The sequence below is a fragment of the Pelodiscus sinensis genome, chromosome 3 (genome assembly GCF_049634645.1).
Source record: "Pelodiscus sinensis isolate JC-2024 chromosome 3, ASM4963464v1, whole genome shotgun sequence".
Classification (NCBI taxonomy): Eukaryota; Metazoa; Chordata; order Testudines; family Trionychidae; genus Pelodiscus; species Pelodiscus sinensis.
In genome coordinates this window covers 93,767,865-93,786,683 of record NC_134713.1, presented here as the reverse complement: position 1 = coordinate 93,786,683, position 18,819 = coordinate 93,767,865, and the positions used below count along the sequence as shown (strand labels likewise).

At 41.2% G+C, this 18,819-nt stretch overlaps 1 protein-coding gene across 6 annotated transcripts in view; it reads right to left on the bottom strand.

Annotated features, from left to right (window-relative positions):
- Positions 1-1,483: 1,483 nt before the first annotated feature.
- Positions 1,484-18,819, bottom strand: part of ENPP3 (ectonucleotide pyrophosphatase/phosphodiesterase 3) — a 74,831-nt gene continuing 57,495 nt past the window's right edge. For 4 of the 6 annotated variants that reach the window (XM_075924190.1, XM_075924185.1, XM_075924184.1 and 1 more), the window contains 6 exons: positions 13,470-13,608; positions 11,459-11,536; positions 9,806-9,938; positions 8,205-8,361; positions 4,757-4,961; positions 1,484-1,622 (listed from right to left, as the gene is read on the bottom strand). In XM_075924190.1, coding sequence (XP_075780305.1) covers positions 4,788-4,961; positions 8,205-8,361; positions 9,806-9,938; positions 11,459-11,536; positions 13,470-13,608 — 681 coding nt within the window. In that variant the 3' untranslated portion in view covers positions 1,484-1,622; positions 4,757-4,787. Of the gene's footprint in view, positions 1,623-4,654; positions 4,962-8,204; positions 8,362-9,805; positions 9,939-11,458; positions 11,537-13,469; positions 13,609-18,819 lie in introns of those variants that run through there. The other 2 variants (XM_075924188.1, XM_075924186.1) reach the window with 2 other exon arrangements.

The following is an 18,819-nucleotide window of genomic DNA, read 5'->3' as shown; positions in this document are numbered from 1 at the left end:
TTAAACACTGAAATATACCAAAAAAGGGCAGAAGCCACTGGAATTTATTGACAATAATAAATTCTCTGAATGTTTAGAGTTTAAGATACAAGTTGAAGGGAAATTCTTTACATAGGCTCTAGCTCAACTGCAGATTATTGGGCTGGAGAGCTTATTTTAAAATGTTAATGATAAAAATATTTTTAAGACCCTTATCCTGCAGTTTAGTTTGATCCTGGGTTTAGTTTGTGGGGCATGGGTGCTTGTATCCTAGGTGGAGGAAGGCATTGCCTTCCCATACTGCCAGCCTATCCCTCCTCCCCGCCCCCCAATGCCTACTATAGGCATACTGGGAGCGGAGTGTTGCTGCCCTGAGCACCTGCCATCCCTGTGCTCCAGGCCAGGGAGGCTGGAGCCAAATGCCGCCCACCCTCCCCAGTGCTCCCAGTCTGGGGTGGAGGGGGCTGCGCTGCACACTTTCCTCTCTCCCCAGTGCTCCAAGGCTGGGGAGATTGGGGCCATGTCATACACCCTCCTTCCTCCCCAGTGCTTCAGGGCCAGGCGGGGCACATGGCTGCTCTCCTCCCCTCCCCATGGTTGTGGAGGCATGTGTGTACAATATGTTGCTCTGCCTCCCTGTGGTGGGGGGAGGGAGCTCAGCAGAAGGTGCGGGGCTAGAAGTTTGCCTCCCCCAGCACTACCTTCACTGACCACCCAGGTAGTGGGGGCCAAGTGATGGTGGTGACCTGTTCTATAGAGGAGGTCTGATTAGATGGTATGATGGTCACTTCAGGTCTTAAACTCTATGACTGTGGCTTAGATTCTGCTCTGCACTGGCTTGGAGTCTGCCTGTGCAGAGCAGTTTACAGGATCAGGGCCTATAATGTTTCATTATCTGGACATCAGTTACATTTGCTAATATGTCTTACCTGCACCCATAGAGCAATGTGCTGTGTGGTATTTCACAAGACTAGTATAGCATCAGTGTAGGTTGGTGCTTGGATAAGTGAAATCTAAAGAAGACAGTGTGCTTCTGGGAGTGCTGTCAGTGGGTTAGTAGGAAGCACTTCTGTTTAGACTGATTTGGAGTCAATGTCCCTGCTGAGGGCTGAAGATATCCAGCTGCACATTCCCCACTCATGCCCTGCCCACCTGCTGTGAGGAAGGGTTAAGCAGCTGAGTGGATCTGTTTACTCCCTCCTGTCCAGACTTAGGGTCTGGTGCAGCTATGTAAGGGGTTCTTGCTCCCTCTCACTGCCTTATGCAGGGATGTCATGGTGTCTTTTAGCAATTCTAGCTCCCCCACCTGAATGTTGTACCAAGAGTCTATTCATCCTATCCTTAGACAGAGCTCTTAATTGCAACACATGTCAAATGTGATATGTGATTAATTTGAAAGCTGGGAGCAGCGCAGCCAGTGAGGCAGAGAGTTTGTCTATAAGCAGAGGCAGAGTGATAAAGATTACAAAGGATTTGTCATTAAAGTAAACTAAGGATCCTTAGTTGAAAGCTTTGTCCGGTATTCCAGTTAAAAGATAGGAAACAAAGACTGGGAATAACTGGTGAGAATGGAAAGACATAAACAGAGGTATCCTCAGGGGTCTGTACTGGGACCAGTGCTGTTCAACACATTCATAAATGATCTGAAAAAAAAAAAAGGGTAAACAGTGAGTTCACAAAATTGGGTGACTGGGCAACACAATAGCAGATGAAATTCAATATTGGTAAATACAAAGTTATGCACGTGCTGACACAATATAATCCCAAATATACATACACAGGGGTGGGGTCTAAATTAGCTGAACTCATCAATAAAGAGATCTTGGAGTCTTCATGGATAGCTGTCTCTAAATATCTGCCCCATGTGTAGTGGCAATCAAAAAACTAACAGAATATTGGGACTCATTAGTATAATGTACAGTTTGTCAAATTTATATTTTTACACACAATCAATACATGGATCCTTGACGCGGGGTAAATAATACTTAAATGATAATTAAAAATTTCACTGAAGTAAACTGTAAGATTTGTCCAGTTATTTAACCCATTAACATGTTGAACTACAGTATCAGTTTCCAGATCCCAGTGATGCAGGCACAAACTTCTGGTAATAAGGGAGGGAAAGAAGGAAAAAAACAACCCACAAACTTTCCACTAAATGGGTCCCAACTCTAGACATGTCTCAAATTACTTCTGACTAGACTCACTTGTTGAATTTAGTAGTGAGGAAAATCCTCCCCATGACTGTCTCTGTAAACAGCAAGAAATGTTAGTTTTAAGAGAAGGTCTGTGGACCACATGAAGAACTAAAAGGTTGACACACACCAATATTGGGGAATATCTGACGGTACAGATGAACTGTCAAGACAGTTTCTGTACAGTAGGTTTGCCAGGGGCTGTGGGTTGGAACTGCAGGAATTGGCTCTAGGCTAGCTGAGAACTCTCCTACAGCAAAGAGCCTATGGCACAGCAGGAAGTTGAACCTGGATCTAATTCTAGACGGTGCCTTAGCCCCTGGACTAGAATATTCAGGTTGCTCATGTTCAGAACCCTCTCCTGTTCCCTTTCTGAGACCAAGTCAGCAGTCAGGGTCTATTAGCACACTCTTGTGTGCAAAGTTATTTTAAACTCAAATGCACCAAAATGCAGTATACATGAATTGTAAACTACATATTTGATTGTAATACTCAAAATTTACATACTATTAATTGATTACAGAAATTAGTTATTTTCCTGAATCATAACACTTCTTCCAGAGGCCATATTCCCTTTCCTAGCTCTGGATTTCTTTATAAACATGTACAGCAGAAAAAGTTTATCCACACACAAACACACACACAGTCCTGAATTGGGGCCTGATACACTGAACAGATTGGCCAGTTTCTGGCCAATGGGAGCTGCCTGTTTGAAGACTAGGCAGTGTGCGAAGTACTTCTCCTTCTCCTCGGACTTGCAACTGTTCACAGAAGCACACGGCCCAACATCCAGTGCAGGGATATGGAAGGCAGGGAGCCTGCCTGAGAAACCTGCCGGGCTGCTGGCCAGGAGTCTCCGAGGTAAATCTCCTGGCCAGAGCCACCCCAGCCTCTTCGTCCCCCCCAACCCTTTGTTCTCCCACTCCTTCCCCCTGCCCATGTAACCCAACCCCCCAGCCTCTCCTCCGGAACCAAGTAAAGAAAGGTTGCATATGTATTAAAACAGACTTCTTATGAAGGACCTGAAAGTGTCACCTAAGACCTAGTGTGCACTAAAAGGTGCGGTTGACACAGCTATATTACTCAGGAATGTGAAAAATCCACATCCCTGAGAGACTATGGGTACATCTACACAGGAACATTATTTTGAAATAACTAGCATTATTTTGAAATAACTTAGTCCATGGCTACACAGCAGGCAGTTATTTCAAAATAATGTTGAAATACTGTCAAGCCGGAGGACTTCTTATTCCAAATACTGTAACCCTCATTGTACAAGGAGTAAGGGAAGTCGGAGGAAGAGAGCTCTATTTCAAAAGAGGTGCTGAGTGGACTCTCCCAATTTCGAAATAAGCTAGGCAATTGTTGTAGCTCAATTTGCATAGATTATTTCGAGTTAAGCCCTGCACCCGTAGTTTAGTCAATTCAACCTCCAGTATAGACAATTTAGGTCAATTCTGGGAACCTGGCTACTGTCTCTTGACTGATAGGAACAACACCCCCGTACTCTTGGGTTACATCTCTGCCACTGTAATATTTCCAGTGTGGACAAACCCTAAGACAACACTGAAGGCATGAAACCAAAAGCTTGAAAATTGATTGGTGAGAGGAAATTAACTAAAATATGCTCTCCCAGTGACAAAGAGTGGCTACACTGCTTCCCTTACACCAGTACCGCTGGAGTGGCACAGCCTCGCCATTATAAGATGCACAGTGTAGACACAGCCTTAAAAATTATTGGTTAGCCTATGTATTCCTGGAGATGTGATACAGGGGCTAAGCAGAGAAATAGTGAGATGTCTGTGGATTTAGGATTCTTAACATCCATAAGTGGTCTGTTTTCAGACAGCTCCTGAAATGGCTTCTTTAAGTAACTAATTTAACTATCTTCATTTTCATAGTTTATTGTTGGGCAAAGTAGACAGTTTAGATTATTAACAACTAGACAAGCTCCACTTCCCTTAAATTCTTTTGCCACTTTATGACCAGTTTTAAGTATACAATAAGATATTAAATATGAATTCATAATAATTTGAGGAAATGGTGAGTTAAGATCAAAGTATTCTAAGAGAAAAGTGCCCCCCCACTCACGAAGTGGAATAATCTCCATTAAAAGTTATCCATGGAGAGACATATAAAAGAACTTGTAATGGAGGCAACCAGTTTATCCTTTGCATTGTTTAATGTTTTCTTTTCCTTTCTTTAATAAAAACATAGCCCTCATTAATAATTGTGATTATCTTGGTTGGTATTGATCATAGTGCCCTCTATAACATGTAAAAGAACAACGTACTAAATAGAGAGAACCATACCCCTGAATTGGCAATAAGAAAACCAACTAGTAGGAGTTTGCCTACCATCTCCTGTTTCTGTACACTACATTTTTTTTAGCACTCTTTAAAATAAAATTATCTGGCAGTCAACATTTTAAAAGGGCCCCTTTCAACCTCATACCTAATAAATGACAAAAGACGGAAAAATTGAGAAAAAAATAAAATTTACATTTATTGTATTACAAGTTTGTTTTATTGATCAACTGAAGAACTGTACTGATTTTTTCTTTGCAGGAAAAATTGATTTACTTAGATTTTTCCCCACGTTACTGACACATGCTCAGTTGATGATAGTCTCAAATGTTGGCAAAAATGTCTTTAGCTGTAAAATTTCAGAGAGGGGTTGATCTCTATCCTGGTAAAAGTCAAGGCCAGTTAGAAGTTCTACATCTCGAATACGTGCTGAATGAGCCTGAACTCTTTCTTCAACCCATTGGGATTCTGGTTGCCCATCCTGCCAAAGCAAAACATGCAAAGGTCAAACACTGGTTATTCTTTCACATTGCCAAACAACAGAAAAGCCTTGTATGGTGCAAAGGCCTTCACTTGATAAATCTCTTTCCATTCTCTTCCTGGAAATCTATATAGTCTTGTATATGGATGTCTGGTTTGAATTCGATCAAATGAATGTTTTATCTCTTTCCTGATGTCGATTTACTCTGTTGAACAGATATTACTGTTTTCAATTAGTTATACTCGACTTAATTAATTATTTAGGCTGGATAGTGGCATGTAAGAATAGAATGTATAGAATAATATCAGGACCTTTGAGGAATAACCTGTACTTTGAGAGAGGATTGTAAGCAAACAGAAGTGACAAAGAAGCAGAATGCTGCTGATAAATATTTTGTTGAATTTCAGTAGCCCTTCAACTACAAAATACAGTGGAATAACATTTCCACTTCCACTTACAAATCAGTATAGTGTTTTCTATTGTTTGCCAAAAAAAATAAATAAAAGAAAAATAAAGTATTAAGAGAAATGATTAAAATCATCATAATGTTTGGACTATTACTATAGAGATTTGTTCATAAAAGGATGGAAACTTTTTTTCCATTGCTGTCACTAGAGCCCTGAATGGATACAAAATTGGTATCTACATCTGCAAAAATGATCCATGGATATCCATATCCACCTCTGTGGATACCTGCTGTTGTAAAGCAAACATCTACAAAATTGTATATATACAAAATTTGTATCTGTATCTGCAAAAATTATCCACAAATATTCATATCCACGGATGTGGATACCCCAAATATAAAGCAGATATCTTCAAATGTGCAGAGTTATAGATACAAAATTTGCATATAAGTATATAAATCCATATCTGTATCCGCAAAAATGAGCCATGAATATCTGCATCCACCAAGGTGAACCAACAGACTCAGTGGGTCCCTGGACAAGGTGAGAGGGGAATCTAATTCTGGAAGGGAGGTCTTGGGCAGAAGGGGCAGGGCCAGAGCAGCCCCCTTAGAGCTGCACTACCCAACACTATTCGGAGGCGCACCACTCAGGGGTCTGTAGTGTGCCATGCAGCGCTCTGGCGGTAATATAAAGGGCTTGGGGTTCTGGCGGCCAGAAGCCCTAGGCCCTTTTGAATTGCTGGGACAGTTGCCCCATTTGCCCCTGCCTCCACTGTCAGCAGGCCTGCATCCAATACTTGTGGACATAAAGCAGATACCCACAGATTTGCAGGACTCTAATTATCACGTAGGGTGCGTCTACACAGCAGAGCTTCAATTGCGTAGCTCATTTTGAAATAGCTTATTTCAAAACTGGGAGCATCTACACAGCACTTCTTTTGAAAGAGCACTCTTCCTCCGTACAATGAAGGTTACAGGAGTTGGAGTAAGAATTTCTCCAGCTTGACAGTATTTCGACATTCTTTCAAAATAACTCCTGGCTGTGCAGACAAGGACTGTTATTTTGAAACAAGGTTAATTGTTTTGAAATAATGTTGCTGTGTAGACATGCCCCTATTTACTATGTACTCTAAAGTGTCCCACTAAACATCAAGGTTAATGGCTATTAATTTCAATCTTAGAAAAAGCATTCATGTAAAAGTACATTATCTGGTAATATTAGCAAAAGACAAAACAAGAAGTAATATTTTCCTTAGCTATGCCCAAGGGAGTAATCTTGCTGATGCTATCCTACCACTGAAATAGTCTAAGAACAAGTTTGGTTGTGCCAAGACAACTGAAATTCCGGGGAACAGGACAGTTTCCCATAACATACAAAAGAGAGGGGCTGCAGTTTGGAGGGATGCAATATGGGAGTGTCCACTAGGGGCAGCCGTGTCATGAAGAAGAGTGGCCAGCAGGGCTGGAGCTCCATCGTCTTGCCTGCAAGCACACCAGTAAGTATCCCCTGCCCCAAATCCTTTGCCTCCTCCCAGCCCTTGTCTGGTAGGGTTGCCAGATGGTTTCAACAGAAATACCGGACACACTTGACATGACATCACAATCTACATTACATCATATTTAGAAAATACTGGACATTTCTATTTTCTCAATTTGTTTCCTGAACAGAAAGCTCAAATACTGGACTGTCCAGTTCAAAACCGGACACCTGGCAACCCTATTGGCTGGAGTGCTGGAGGGAAGGCTGTAGAAAAAAAGGACCCTGGTGCTTGGGAGCGGAGGTGGGGGTGAGGGAGAGAAAAGGGCCCCTTGAAGCTGGGCTCTGGGTGGGGAGGGGGTGAGAAAAGGAGAGAAAAGGGTCACTGGCAGCTAAAGGGATGGGGGGGAATCAAGAGGGGCAAGAAAAGAGCCCCTGGTAGCTGAGAGAGCTAGGAGGGTTGGGGAGGGGGGAGAAAAGGCCCATGCTGGATGGGACTTCCTGCCCTGAGCTCCCACTCACACCCACACCTCAGTCCTCACCCTTGTACCCCCACCCCCTGCCTCCTACACTCTCCCCAATACACACAACTCCAAGGTCCTGCCCTGAGTCCTGCATTCCCCAGAGTTCCAGCCCCCTGCCCTGAAGGACCCAGGTAAGTCTGCTAGTTCTTCATAAACTAGTTCTTCTCCTTTCTGCAACCCTCTAAACACAGGGGCTATGTCTACACTACATTATTTTCAGGAATAACAGCATTGCGCAAGAGGGTTTTTCTTGCACAAGAAGGGGCAGTGTAGACAGCTCAAGGGCCTCTTCTGCAAAAATGGCAGCTCATTAGGTATGCAAATGAGGCTCAGTGATATTCCACGCTTAGCTTCATTTGCATATTTCTCACACAAGAAGCCACAAGTGTAGACATAGCCAGAGAGGACTGATCTAAGTCATCTCTATTCTGTAGCTCTTATTGGCCCTGCCACCTGCTAAATGACAGCTGCTCTGAGCCCATCACACCCACAGGATCCTTCCTTGCTGCCTGAATGGCAGGCTAGTAGTTTCCCTACTTGATTGTCTCACTCTTTAGAATCTACCTCACCTGCTCACTCCCTGATGCCCCAGCTTTTTACCCTCCCAATAATTCTTGTAACTCAGAACTCAAGGCTGCTACCACTCAACCTGACAACATGAACAAGCTCCTCACAAGCTGTAATAATTACATCCTTCATTCTTGACTGGTTTTGGTTTAAATCAAGAATGACTGAGTTAAATAAACAGGAATCTAAAGGCCTCTCCCAGAAGCAATTCTGTAGGAATCACAGTTCATACACACACACTGGGCAGAGACAAAACCAATACTTACAACACAGCTTTCACTGTTGTCAGGTCGATGAGGAATGATAAAAGATAAAACATCCAAGGAGCCTGCACAGGTCAATGGTGTATAAGACTGGTTCTTACAGCTGGTCAGCACCACAAAGTAGTGAGTCGGGACAGGGATTTGTGTGTTGTTTACATGCCTATAAAATAACATTAATTAAGGGATAAGTTTGATAGTCATCAACATGAAGATAGTATTACAATTCACAAACACTGATCAATGGGATTATATGGTATGTGTATCTATAGACACACACACACACATTAGTGAAGAATTGTACAACTTGAAAACGGCCTATATTCAGTTTGTCTGAATATTTAGCAAGGTCAGTAGCTTTAGAAGCCATTTTTAAGCATTGTCCTACTGGAATCAAATGGGACTACTCACATGCATAAAGTTAAGTGGGTGCTTATGAGCTTTTGCTGGATCAGGGCCAAAGTGCACTGCACCTTGCAGGATTAAGCTTGATATTTTTATTCAATTCTGTTAACAATTTAATATATAATGAAGTTTAATTTGCAAAAAATTAAAGAGAAAATTAGTGTGGTGGGGGAGAGCTGACAATGCCTAATCTGAAATGCCATGGAGGAAAGGATACCTGATAACCAACTATATAAAGCTAAATCAGTTTAGTATTCACCAAGAAAAATTTCTCAACTCCAATATTTTAGCCCAGTGGGGATTGATCTGTGAGGTGCTGAATGACTTGTAGATGTGCTATGCACCCTGACTTTCCACTTACACATCAGGCTCTTTATACTAACTGTGCAGTATAGTCAGACTAACTGTGCAGGATAAAACATGTTTGTGGAAAAAATGTAGACAGTGTTATGTGATTTATTGGGCATTATAGCATTTTGGTTAGGAGGAATCTCCAGCCTGTCCACCCTTCTGCACCATGACAGAACTGATTTTATTATTTCCAAGATATCCTTGATAGATGTGGCATTAAGTGTAGCCTTGACTATAGCATCACCAATTACTACAGTTCCACAAGCTGTTCGCCACAATGGTCAGATCTGCAACCCCATGCTCTGGATGTCCCTAAATATCCAACTGCTAAATGCTGGGATTGGATGACAGGGCCCGGATCACTCACGTTTCCTTGCTCTGTTCATTCTTGCTGATGTATCTGACAATGGGCACTGTGAGGAGGGCAATAGTGAGCTACATAGGTGATTGAGCTGACCCAGTATAGGTATTTTGATGTTCCGATGTTGCAGAGTCCTTCCCCAAAAATGCATTTTCATGGGAAGCAGATCAAGGTTGCCAGCTACATCACATGCATCTGTAACTCATGTGATTAGTACACTGTTTGTTTGATATCTGTGTGTGTGTAGTATCAGCATGTAAATATGTAACTGATAAGACTATTTTCTCGATAGTACAACTTTACATTCCCAAGGATTATGTCAGCTTGAAGAGGATGCAGACACTGGATGCTTCTCTCATGGATTCTTTACTTTTGATCTTTTTAAATTCTCTTAACCTGTAACAGATGTCATTCAGCCTGAAAGAATATGTGTGGAATGGAATGAAATATGGTTGGAACATAACAGTTACCTTTTTTTTTTTGTACTTACTGTGTAATTTCATGAAGTGCATCAAAATGGCCATCGTAATTGTAGTCAAACACTGGTCCACTGACCACATTCAGTCCATTCCTCTCAGTAGCATACTTTAGAAGCAGCACCTCATGGAAATAGTTCCATATCTCTGTCATTAAAATAATAGTTGAACATATTTAATACAAGTTCCAAAATGTTCTTCCTCTATTATATGACTGAGCCTGCAAATATTTTTTCAGTTTTTGCCAAAGACATTTTCATTCTTTGCCTCACATTTTTCCAAGCTAAATTGCCACAACTTCTTTTATATTTCATATATATTTTTAAAATGCATAATTTTTAAGTGAATTTAGAGGGAAACGGGTACTAATAAAACCAATGTACTCTGTTCACCTATGGAAGAGATGTGGCAAAGGTTATGCAAGTGCAAGCTTCTCCACACAGTCCAGCAACCTGAATTTGTAAAAAGCAAATTCTTGAACTGAGAAGAGAGTTCATTTTCAATGCCTATCAGTTCTTGGCTTCTCTGCTGAGATTACTGACAAAGGTGTCAAGAGGTGCTGAGAGGGTGTTTTTTTGGGAGCCAGCTGAACACATTTCAAATACCAGTGGGCCATTTAACTTAATGTACTTCTGTAATTTAATTAAACGTTTATCTTTACAATGTAAACTAGAGATGATAAATGCACGGTTATATATAGTCTAGCTAAAAAAACACTCTTTTCTGTTTGCTTCTTAATGATGTAATCTATAACTGCAGTAATTGGCCAGCAAATTTTATATTTCTTGTGATAGGGTGTTCTGTCTCTAGTTATTTATTTTCCCTTTGGAATTTAGCACATTTTGCTGTTCTGAGTTTCTTTGTTTTATGTGATTTGAGCGCATGGGATATGAATGAACTATGAAAAGCAGTCCGGTTACTTTTATTTTCTTCCTCTTTTTGATTATTTCCTATAGCATTTTGTATAATTCTTCTTTGTCTTAAAAAAAAATCCATTAGATAAAACATGCATCTGTAGACAAGTCACACCTCATGCTTACTAATAAGGATAGAGGGAGGGGAATAACCTCAGGGTTCATTATAGTTGTACAATAAGCACATCTACCCGATATAAATCTCCTTAATAAAGATATGGCTTGATGAGATTCTGTGGTGAAGTAGGAGCAATATCACAGAGCTGGCTAATAATTCCAACCTGTCTACTTCTCTGCCTGCATGGGGTCATGAGAAGATAAAATAGAAGCCAACTATTCCATCTGTACATCTACTGGAGACTTTATTCCCTACACCAAGAGAAACCCCAGCAACAGTTTTGCAGCCAGTCTATGCTCTCTCTCTTTGCACCACCTGAGTGATTCAAAGGCAGTAGCGAGGGGCAAAGAATCTCTGTGAAGTTTAGTAGTAAGGAATGCCAATTAGCAAGAAACAGTTTTTAAGTAGGGTTGTCCAGAGAAAAGAGTAAAGTAAATGAATAGAATGGATGTGCTTTAAAATCTTCTATAGCTATTTTTAAAAACAACTTTTTGGTACAATTGTACTAGATCAGGGTATACTGAATACGATGAGTTAAGAAAAGAATGTTTAAAATCTTTTAATTTTTTCTTCACTTTGTTTAGTCAATTTAATAATCTGCAGGAAAGTATTTAGCAGAGCCCTTCGAAACCTACTTTTGAATTCTTTATACATGGGGACAATATTGCTGGTAAGTAAGGCATCATATTGTTCTGGAGCAGTTGTATTGAAATCTACAAAAAAATGAAACATGCATTAATTACTGATATACATGAAGTTTGTTTCACAATGTGCAGTTTATGCATCACTGTAGATTAAAGGCAAGTTACTGCTGGTTTCTTTAATTAAAATCTCACATTAATATTTGAACTAACTAAATATACGTACATGAATGATACATAATTAAATATATACACACACATGGATATGATATCTGGAGGATGCTGTAGTGCTTTGAACAGGATTGGTGGCTTGTCCTGTGTAATACTGGAAAAAATTACCAAGGGATAGACAAAAAAAATCTCTGACATTCCATAAAATATCACCCTCCTGTAAATATTTTCAAGAAAATTTAATCTCTGAGGAATGGCAGAGAGGAGCACATTATGCCACATCTATTCCCCAGGATTTTGTCATCTCAAACCTATTCAACTTTTTAGCAACCTATACATTTTTTTAAATAGATGCGTTTATTTGATCCATTTCTATTTCAATGGACTACTCTAGACTATACTTTTTTTTTCCATTGGGATGCAGGCCCTGAAGAAAAGACTGCTCAGATACACCAAATTATGTGGTAGCTTTGTGATGGACAAAAAGGGCTATGGAATGACAAAACTAGCCGCTCCAATACATCAGAACTAACATAAGAAAATCAAAATATGGAGATATATCCAGATTATTGACTCCACTGTGGTCTCTTTGTGTTTTAATCATATCCAGCATGTCTTCCTTTTTAAAAGTACAGGCAGTCCCCGGGTTACGTACAAGATAGGGACTGTAGGTTTGTTCTTAAGTTGAATCTGTATGTAAGTCGGAACTGGCGTCCAGATTCAGCCGCTGCTGAAACTGACCGCCAGTTCTGACTTACATACAGATTCAATTTAAGAACCCCAAGCGTCCCCAAGTCAGCTGCTGCTGAAACTGATCAGCGGCTGATTCCAGGAAGCCTGGGGCAGAGCAACTCCGCCTCCGTCTTCCTGTAGTCAGCGCTGGTCAGTTTCAGCGCTCCTCGGCGCTACTGGACCAACCCAGCAGCACCCCAGCTGCTCTGCCCCAGGCGTCCTGATTCAGCCACTGCTGAAACGGACCAGCAGCGGCTGAATCAGGACCTGGGGCAGAGCAGCTGGGGTGCTGCCGGGTTGGTCCAGTAGTGCCCAGAGCGGCGCTGCAGGACCAATCCGCAGCGCCCCAGCTGCTCTGCCCCAGGGTCCAAAACAAAAGCCTGGACTGCTGGGGGGGGGGGGGGGGCGCAGCTAGTGTGCCCCCCCCCCCAGCAGACCAGGGACACGGGGAGCAGAGCCGCAGCGGCAGCGGGGTGCCGCGCCTCTGAGGCTTTGCTCTGGCAAAGTCTCAGAGGCGCGGGACCCCGCCGGTGCCTGTGGTCTGCTGGGGACCATCCCCAGCAGACCACAGGCACCGGGACTGAAGCCACAGCAGCGGCGGGTTCCCGCGCTTCTGAGGCTTTGCTCTGGCAAAGCCTCAGAAGCGCGGGAACCCGCCCGGTGCCCCTGGTCTGCTGGAGACGGTCTCCAGCAGACCAGGGGCACCGGAGCAGCTTACGAACGGGGCTTTCTCGCCCCGGAGCTCGCAGGTAGCAATCCACCACCTCGACCTCTGGGGCAAGAAAGCCCCGTTCGTAAGTGCGGATCCGACATAAGTTGGATCCGCGTAAGTCGGGGACTGCCTGTACTCCTAAATCTTCTGAACTAAAAGTATTCAGGTAGGGTTAGAATGGATCTGGGGTTGGCTTTTGCAAATGTATTGACTTTATAATAGTAGTTTTTCTGCTTTTGGTCAACACACAGCCAATGGAAACCTTTTTTTCTGCACAGCACATGTATTCCCAGCAGGTTGTTTTCACATTTTAGATATGTTTTAAACACAAACCCACATCCAGTTGCTTAAGACTTACTAAACATTAGCTATAAAAAGAATCCTACTGACTGGGAGGATAGAGGAAACCGTGGGTGATGTTCAGATCAGGCATGTAGTCGGAACAGTTTTGGCTTTGAGCAACAGGGATCCTAACATCAGCCCGCAGACAGTCTGGAACAGTGGCAGGAAGTGAAGATGCGTCTGCCTGCTGAAAGGAAAAAGGGGGAAAATTGTGTTACACCCACAGTTGTGGCTAACCTTATGCCCTGTATGGTTTGTGATATCCTAGAATGGTTTTCATTTAATCTTTTCCTATTTTCATAATGAATCAGGTCAATGAAAGTAATGGAAACTGGTGTTTTCTGTAGAGTGGTTTCTCTTGGTCCTTCTATGTTTCAGTAATCCAATTAGGGAAAACCCTTAGCACTGTGTACAATTTAGCAGCAAGTATCATCTTAGCCCAAAAACATGACATGTTTTGTCCATTCAATGCTCTAAAAATAATGTCTTTCATGATTTCACTTCCTATTGAATAACAGTTAACATATGAGAACTGCTCACTGGTTGATATTATTTTAGCAATATCCAAATGGACTAAGAAATGACACCAATAAACTTCATGAGCTAGATTCTCAGCTGCTATAGATCAGTACAACTCCTTTCAGTTCAATAAAGAAATGTGAATTCACACCAGCTGAAGATCTGGCCCACAACATTTCAACTCTAATTTTCTAAGTACAACAGCTAGGCTTGCATGCACAACAACACTGGAATTGTATTTTATCTGCACAACTGCTTTTTATTTTCCAGCAGCAGCTCTTGCTTCTGTTTCCAATTTTTTCTTAGTTTTGTTTGTTTGATGGGATATTATAATTAATTTTATGCAGCTTTGATAACTAATGAGATTTCTTCTATTTTTAACACTACATGTTGAGGATTTTTTATGTGGCTTTGGTTTTAATAATCTAGGAAAGCAGCTAAAGCTTTATAGACCATTATTAGACAGGAAGGTGACAGATGTAGTGCAGTATCACTTTTGACTTGTTAAAGGTGAATCACAGTGGGAAGAAATCCTGCTTGTGCCTCTTTTTTGCACTTTGATTTTATTTCTTTGTTTACAAGTATGACAATCTTTGCAGGAGTCCCTTACATTGATACACTATAATGTAAAAAGTAAATAATTATCGAGCAAATATAAGTCAAAATCCTGCTCTGAAATCCACGAATTTGAAACTCTAGGCCCATAGGATCCCCAGCTGAAGACAACAGTGATCCAGATGATTGCGATTCCACATGTTAGTAGATCTAATTGCAGGATCAGAGATACAATAAGGATACTAATTTAAACCCAAATCACCAAAGACCTCCACCTGCACCTTCTCCAAAAGCTTGGGGGATTTTGCAGCATGTATAGAAAATTAATAAATGCAATCTTTGGTAAGCTCAAGGGGAAACTGTGATCCAAATTCAGGAATATCTATCTGAGCAGTGGTCTCCTGCAGGTTGAAAAGAACTCCAAATGAAACTTGTCCACTAACTGGGACAGTATCGTAAGGAGATAAATGATCTCTCAGGAAATCAGGCCCCAAACTACTTGAGGCTCAGTAAATTATCACCAAAACCTTCCAATTCCTTCTGGGAATGCAGAGACATTGCAGATCCTGTAGTAAAGGTGTAATTGCTCCCTGGTGAAACTCCATTTACCACCCAGGTGAAAGCATTTATGAGAACATTAAGAATGGCCAGGCTAATGGTCCATCTAGCCCAGTGTTCTGTGTTCTGACAATGGCCAATGCCAGATGCTTCACAGGGAATGAACAGAACTGGTAATCATCAATTTATCTATCCCCTTGCTGGCCATTCCCAACTTCTGGCAAACAGAGGCTAGGGACACCATCTCTGCCCATCCCAACTAATAGCCATTGATGGATCTATTCTCCATTTATTTATTTCTATTATGAACCCTTTTAGGGTGCATCTGCACAATACCCTTAGCTCAAAATAAGCTACACAATTGCTAGCTTATTTTGAGTTAATTTCAAAATGGCTTATTTTGTCATTTGATGCTGTCTACACAACGCCAAACTCAAAATAAACCGTTATTCTGAAACATCCCTTAATCCTCATGGAATAAGGTTTACAGGAATGTTGGAACAGTGCGCCTTTTATTTTGAAAGATATTTCGAAATAACGGCCGTGCTGTCAAGATGCGGAATAGCTATTTTGGGGTACTGGAAGTATCCCGAAATAGCACCACAGTGTAGACATACCCTTATTGTCTTGGCCTTCATTAAACTTCTGGCAAAGAGTTCCACAAGCTGACTATGAAGAAATATTTCCTTTTGTTTGCTTTGAACCTGCTGCCTGTTAATTACATTTGGTGACCCCTCATTCTTGTTTTATTATGAGTAAATAACACTTCCTTATTCACTTTCTCCACACCACTCACAATTTTATAGACCTCTAACATTCCTTAGACATCTTTTGCAAACTGAAAATTCCCAGTCTTATTAATCTCTCCTCAGATGGAAGCAGTTCCACAACTCTAATAATTTTTGTTGTCTTTTTCCATACCTTTTCCAGTTCCAACATATATTTTTGAAATGGGGCAACCACATCTGCACACAGTATTCAAGATGTGGATGTACCATGGATTTATATAGATATAATATGAGATTTTTCTGTCTTATTCTACATCCCTTTCCTACTGATCCCCTACAACCTGTTAGCTTTTTAGACTGCCACTGCACATTGAAGGGATGTTCCCAGAATACTATACACAATAACTCCCAGATCTCTTTATGGAGTGGTAACAGCTAAGATAGACCCCATTATTTTCTGTGCCTGGTCGGGATTATGTGTTCCTACGTGCATCTAGTTTGCAATGATCAATACTGATCAATCTCATAAATATCAATTGATTAATATCAACATTATCAATAGTGTCAGTTTCTGCAAGGCCTCTAAGTATAGCCCCAAGAAGATATTATTAGAGGAATCTAATCACAAGGTGACAAACATATGAATAAATGAGGCAAGGACTATCTTGGAGAGAAAATATCATATGTTTTTCTCACCAAAGCCAAATGAGAATGTGCTCCTAATTATGGCTGCTCCCTGAGCATCCAGGAACAGCCCAAGATCTATCTACAACATCTAAGTCATGCATCTGGACTACAGATGGCATTTAAACTTCCCTGGTCAGAGGAACCAATATAAATCCCACTAACTCTTCTAGCAGCTTGTACCAAGCCACCAACATTATTTTACTCTTCTCTACATGCACAGTAATTCTCACCAAGTCTTACATTTCTGTCGGGGGTATTTATTCTAATTCTCCAGTCAAACCAAAAGGATAGAGATGTAGAGCAAGTGGTCATGTGCACCCTGAATGTATTTCAACCCATATTTTTTCACTGTCTCTCCTACTTACCTCTTCTACAAATTGAATAGGAAGGGTAATAATATAGATCTACATTGTACTTTTCAGGAGAGCACTCTTTAGTTGGAGAAATAAGTACCCACAAATAAGTGAGAGATGGGAGAGGAACCAATCAACTCTTGCTAGGTTCCACAACCAAATCAACAAAACCTTATAATCAGCAATATCAACAGTTGTTGACAAATCTAAAATAATCATCACCCTTTGCTAGAAAGAGATTCTGAGCTAATCCAGTCAATGCATACCATACCCAAATGACTTTGGTCAAAGAAATCAGAAGACTTAAAAAAACCACAAGAGTTGCTAAGCCAGAATCTACAGAATGACTTTTCCATCCCCGCAAAATGCGAGATTTGCTATTGGTCAACAGTTAGGTAGAATGTATGTATCATGCAGTGGTTTCTTAAGCAATGATCTTCATCAGCTATACAGACAAACTCTGTTTCAATAGGGTTAGATTCCAAAGAAGACTTTCATCCCTGGAGCTATAGCTGTATCCTTCTTATTTCCTCTATCCCAGGCCACATGGTAAAGCATGGCGGCCTAGGAAGGAAAACCCAGTTACAACAACTTTAAAAGACTATTCCATAGATGAAATTACACAATCCATTCTCCAGTTCATGTAACAGAAATAAGTTTTTTCAAACAACCCAGTAATTAATGTTTCCAGATGCACAATTTATTTTCATTACATGAGAGACTAACTATAGTATTCCACAGCTGCTGTGGTCTGTTGTCAATTTTCAGCCACTTCCAGGAGGGTTTTTTTTGTTTGTTTGTTTCTGTGGTAATACCAGCAGAAAAAAGTCTTAACCCATAAAAAAACAAAGGCCCCATAATCCCATTGCTCTGAGGACGTTTTTTTGTCAGAAATCATAAAATACCAAACAAGTCTCAAGCCTGCTTTTATCACAGTGCTGTGCAGATTAGATTACTGAAAGAAAAGATTCAAAAGCTAATTTAACTTGCAATATTTTTATACTAAACAAAAAATCCTTGCATGTAATTTTCTTTAACCACAAACATACTCTAGAGTCTGTAGAGGGCCTACAGCAAACTCGGAAAGGCAAATAAAATTATAGTGTTCCAGTGTGCAAATTCAACTCACAACCAACAAAATATTATAAAGGATTCCGTAGCTTTGAATTCTGCTCTCTAACAACAGAGTTAGCATCCCAGCCTGTTACATGCTGATTAATGAGTTGTGGAAAAAGGAGCTCATTCTTCTCTAAAATATCAATGGGTGGGAGAGGTGGGTGGCTTGATGCAACCAATTCCTTCCTTTGGAGGAGATGAGTATGTTACCTCAGAAATTCATTCCAAGCACCAATAGTTTAAGTCAGTGGTCATCAACTAGTAAATCAGGATCTACTGGTAGATTTTGGAGACTCTGACAGGTGATTCTTACAGGTTTGGCCAGGGAGCTATCAAGTGCTGGCAATTCAGTTGCTCCTGCACCCGCTGTCATGCTGTTCCTAACCTCTGCCTTGAAGGTGCCCCCTTTGAAGCCTCCTGCTTGCTGTGCATGGTGTGGGAAGGAAAAGGGAGAAGGGGAAGATGTCTGAGTGTCTCTTCTCCCCCCACTTCTGTACCTTATCTCTATACACAGAGGCTGTGTCTACATTGGCACCCTTTTCCGGAAATGCTTAAAGTGTCTACATTGGCAGGATGCTTTTCTGCAAAAGCACTTTTTCCGGAAAAGCGTCCGTGGCCATTGTAGACGCGCTTTTCCGGAAAAAAGCCCCGATCGTCATTTTCGCGATCGGGGCTTTTTTGTAGAAAAGACTACTGTGCTGTCTACACTGGCCCTTTTCCAGAATAGTTTTTCCGGAAAAGGACTTTTGCCCGAACGGGAGCAGCACAGTTTTTCCGGAAAAGCACTGACAATTTTACAGTAGATTGTCATTGCTTTTCCGGAAAAGCAAGCGGCCAGTGTAGACAGCTTTCAAGTTATTCCGGAAAAGCAGCTGCTTTTCC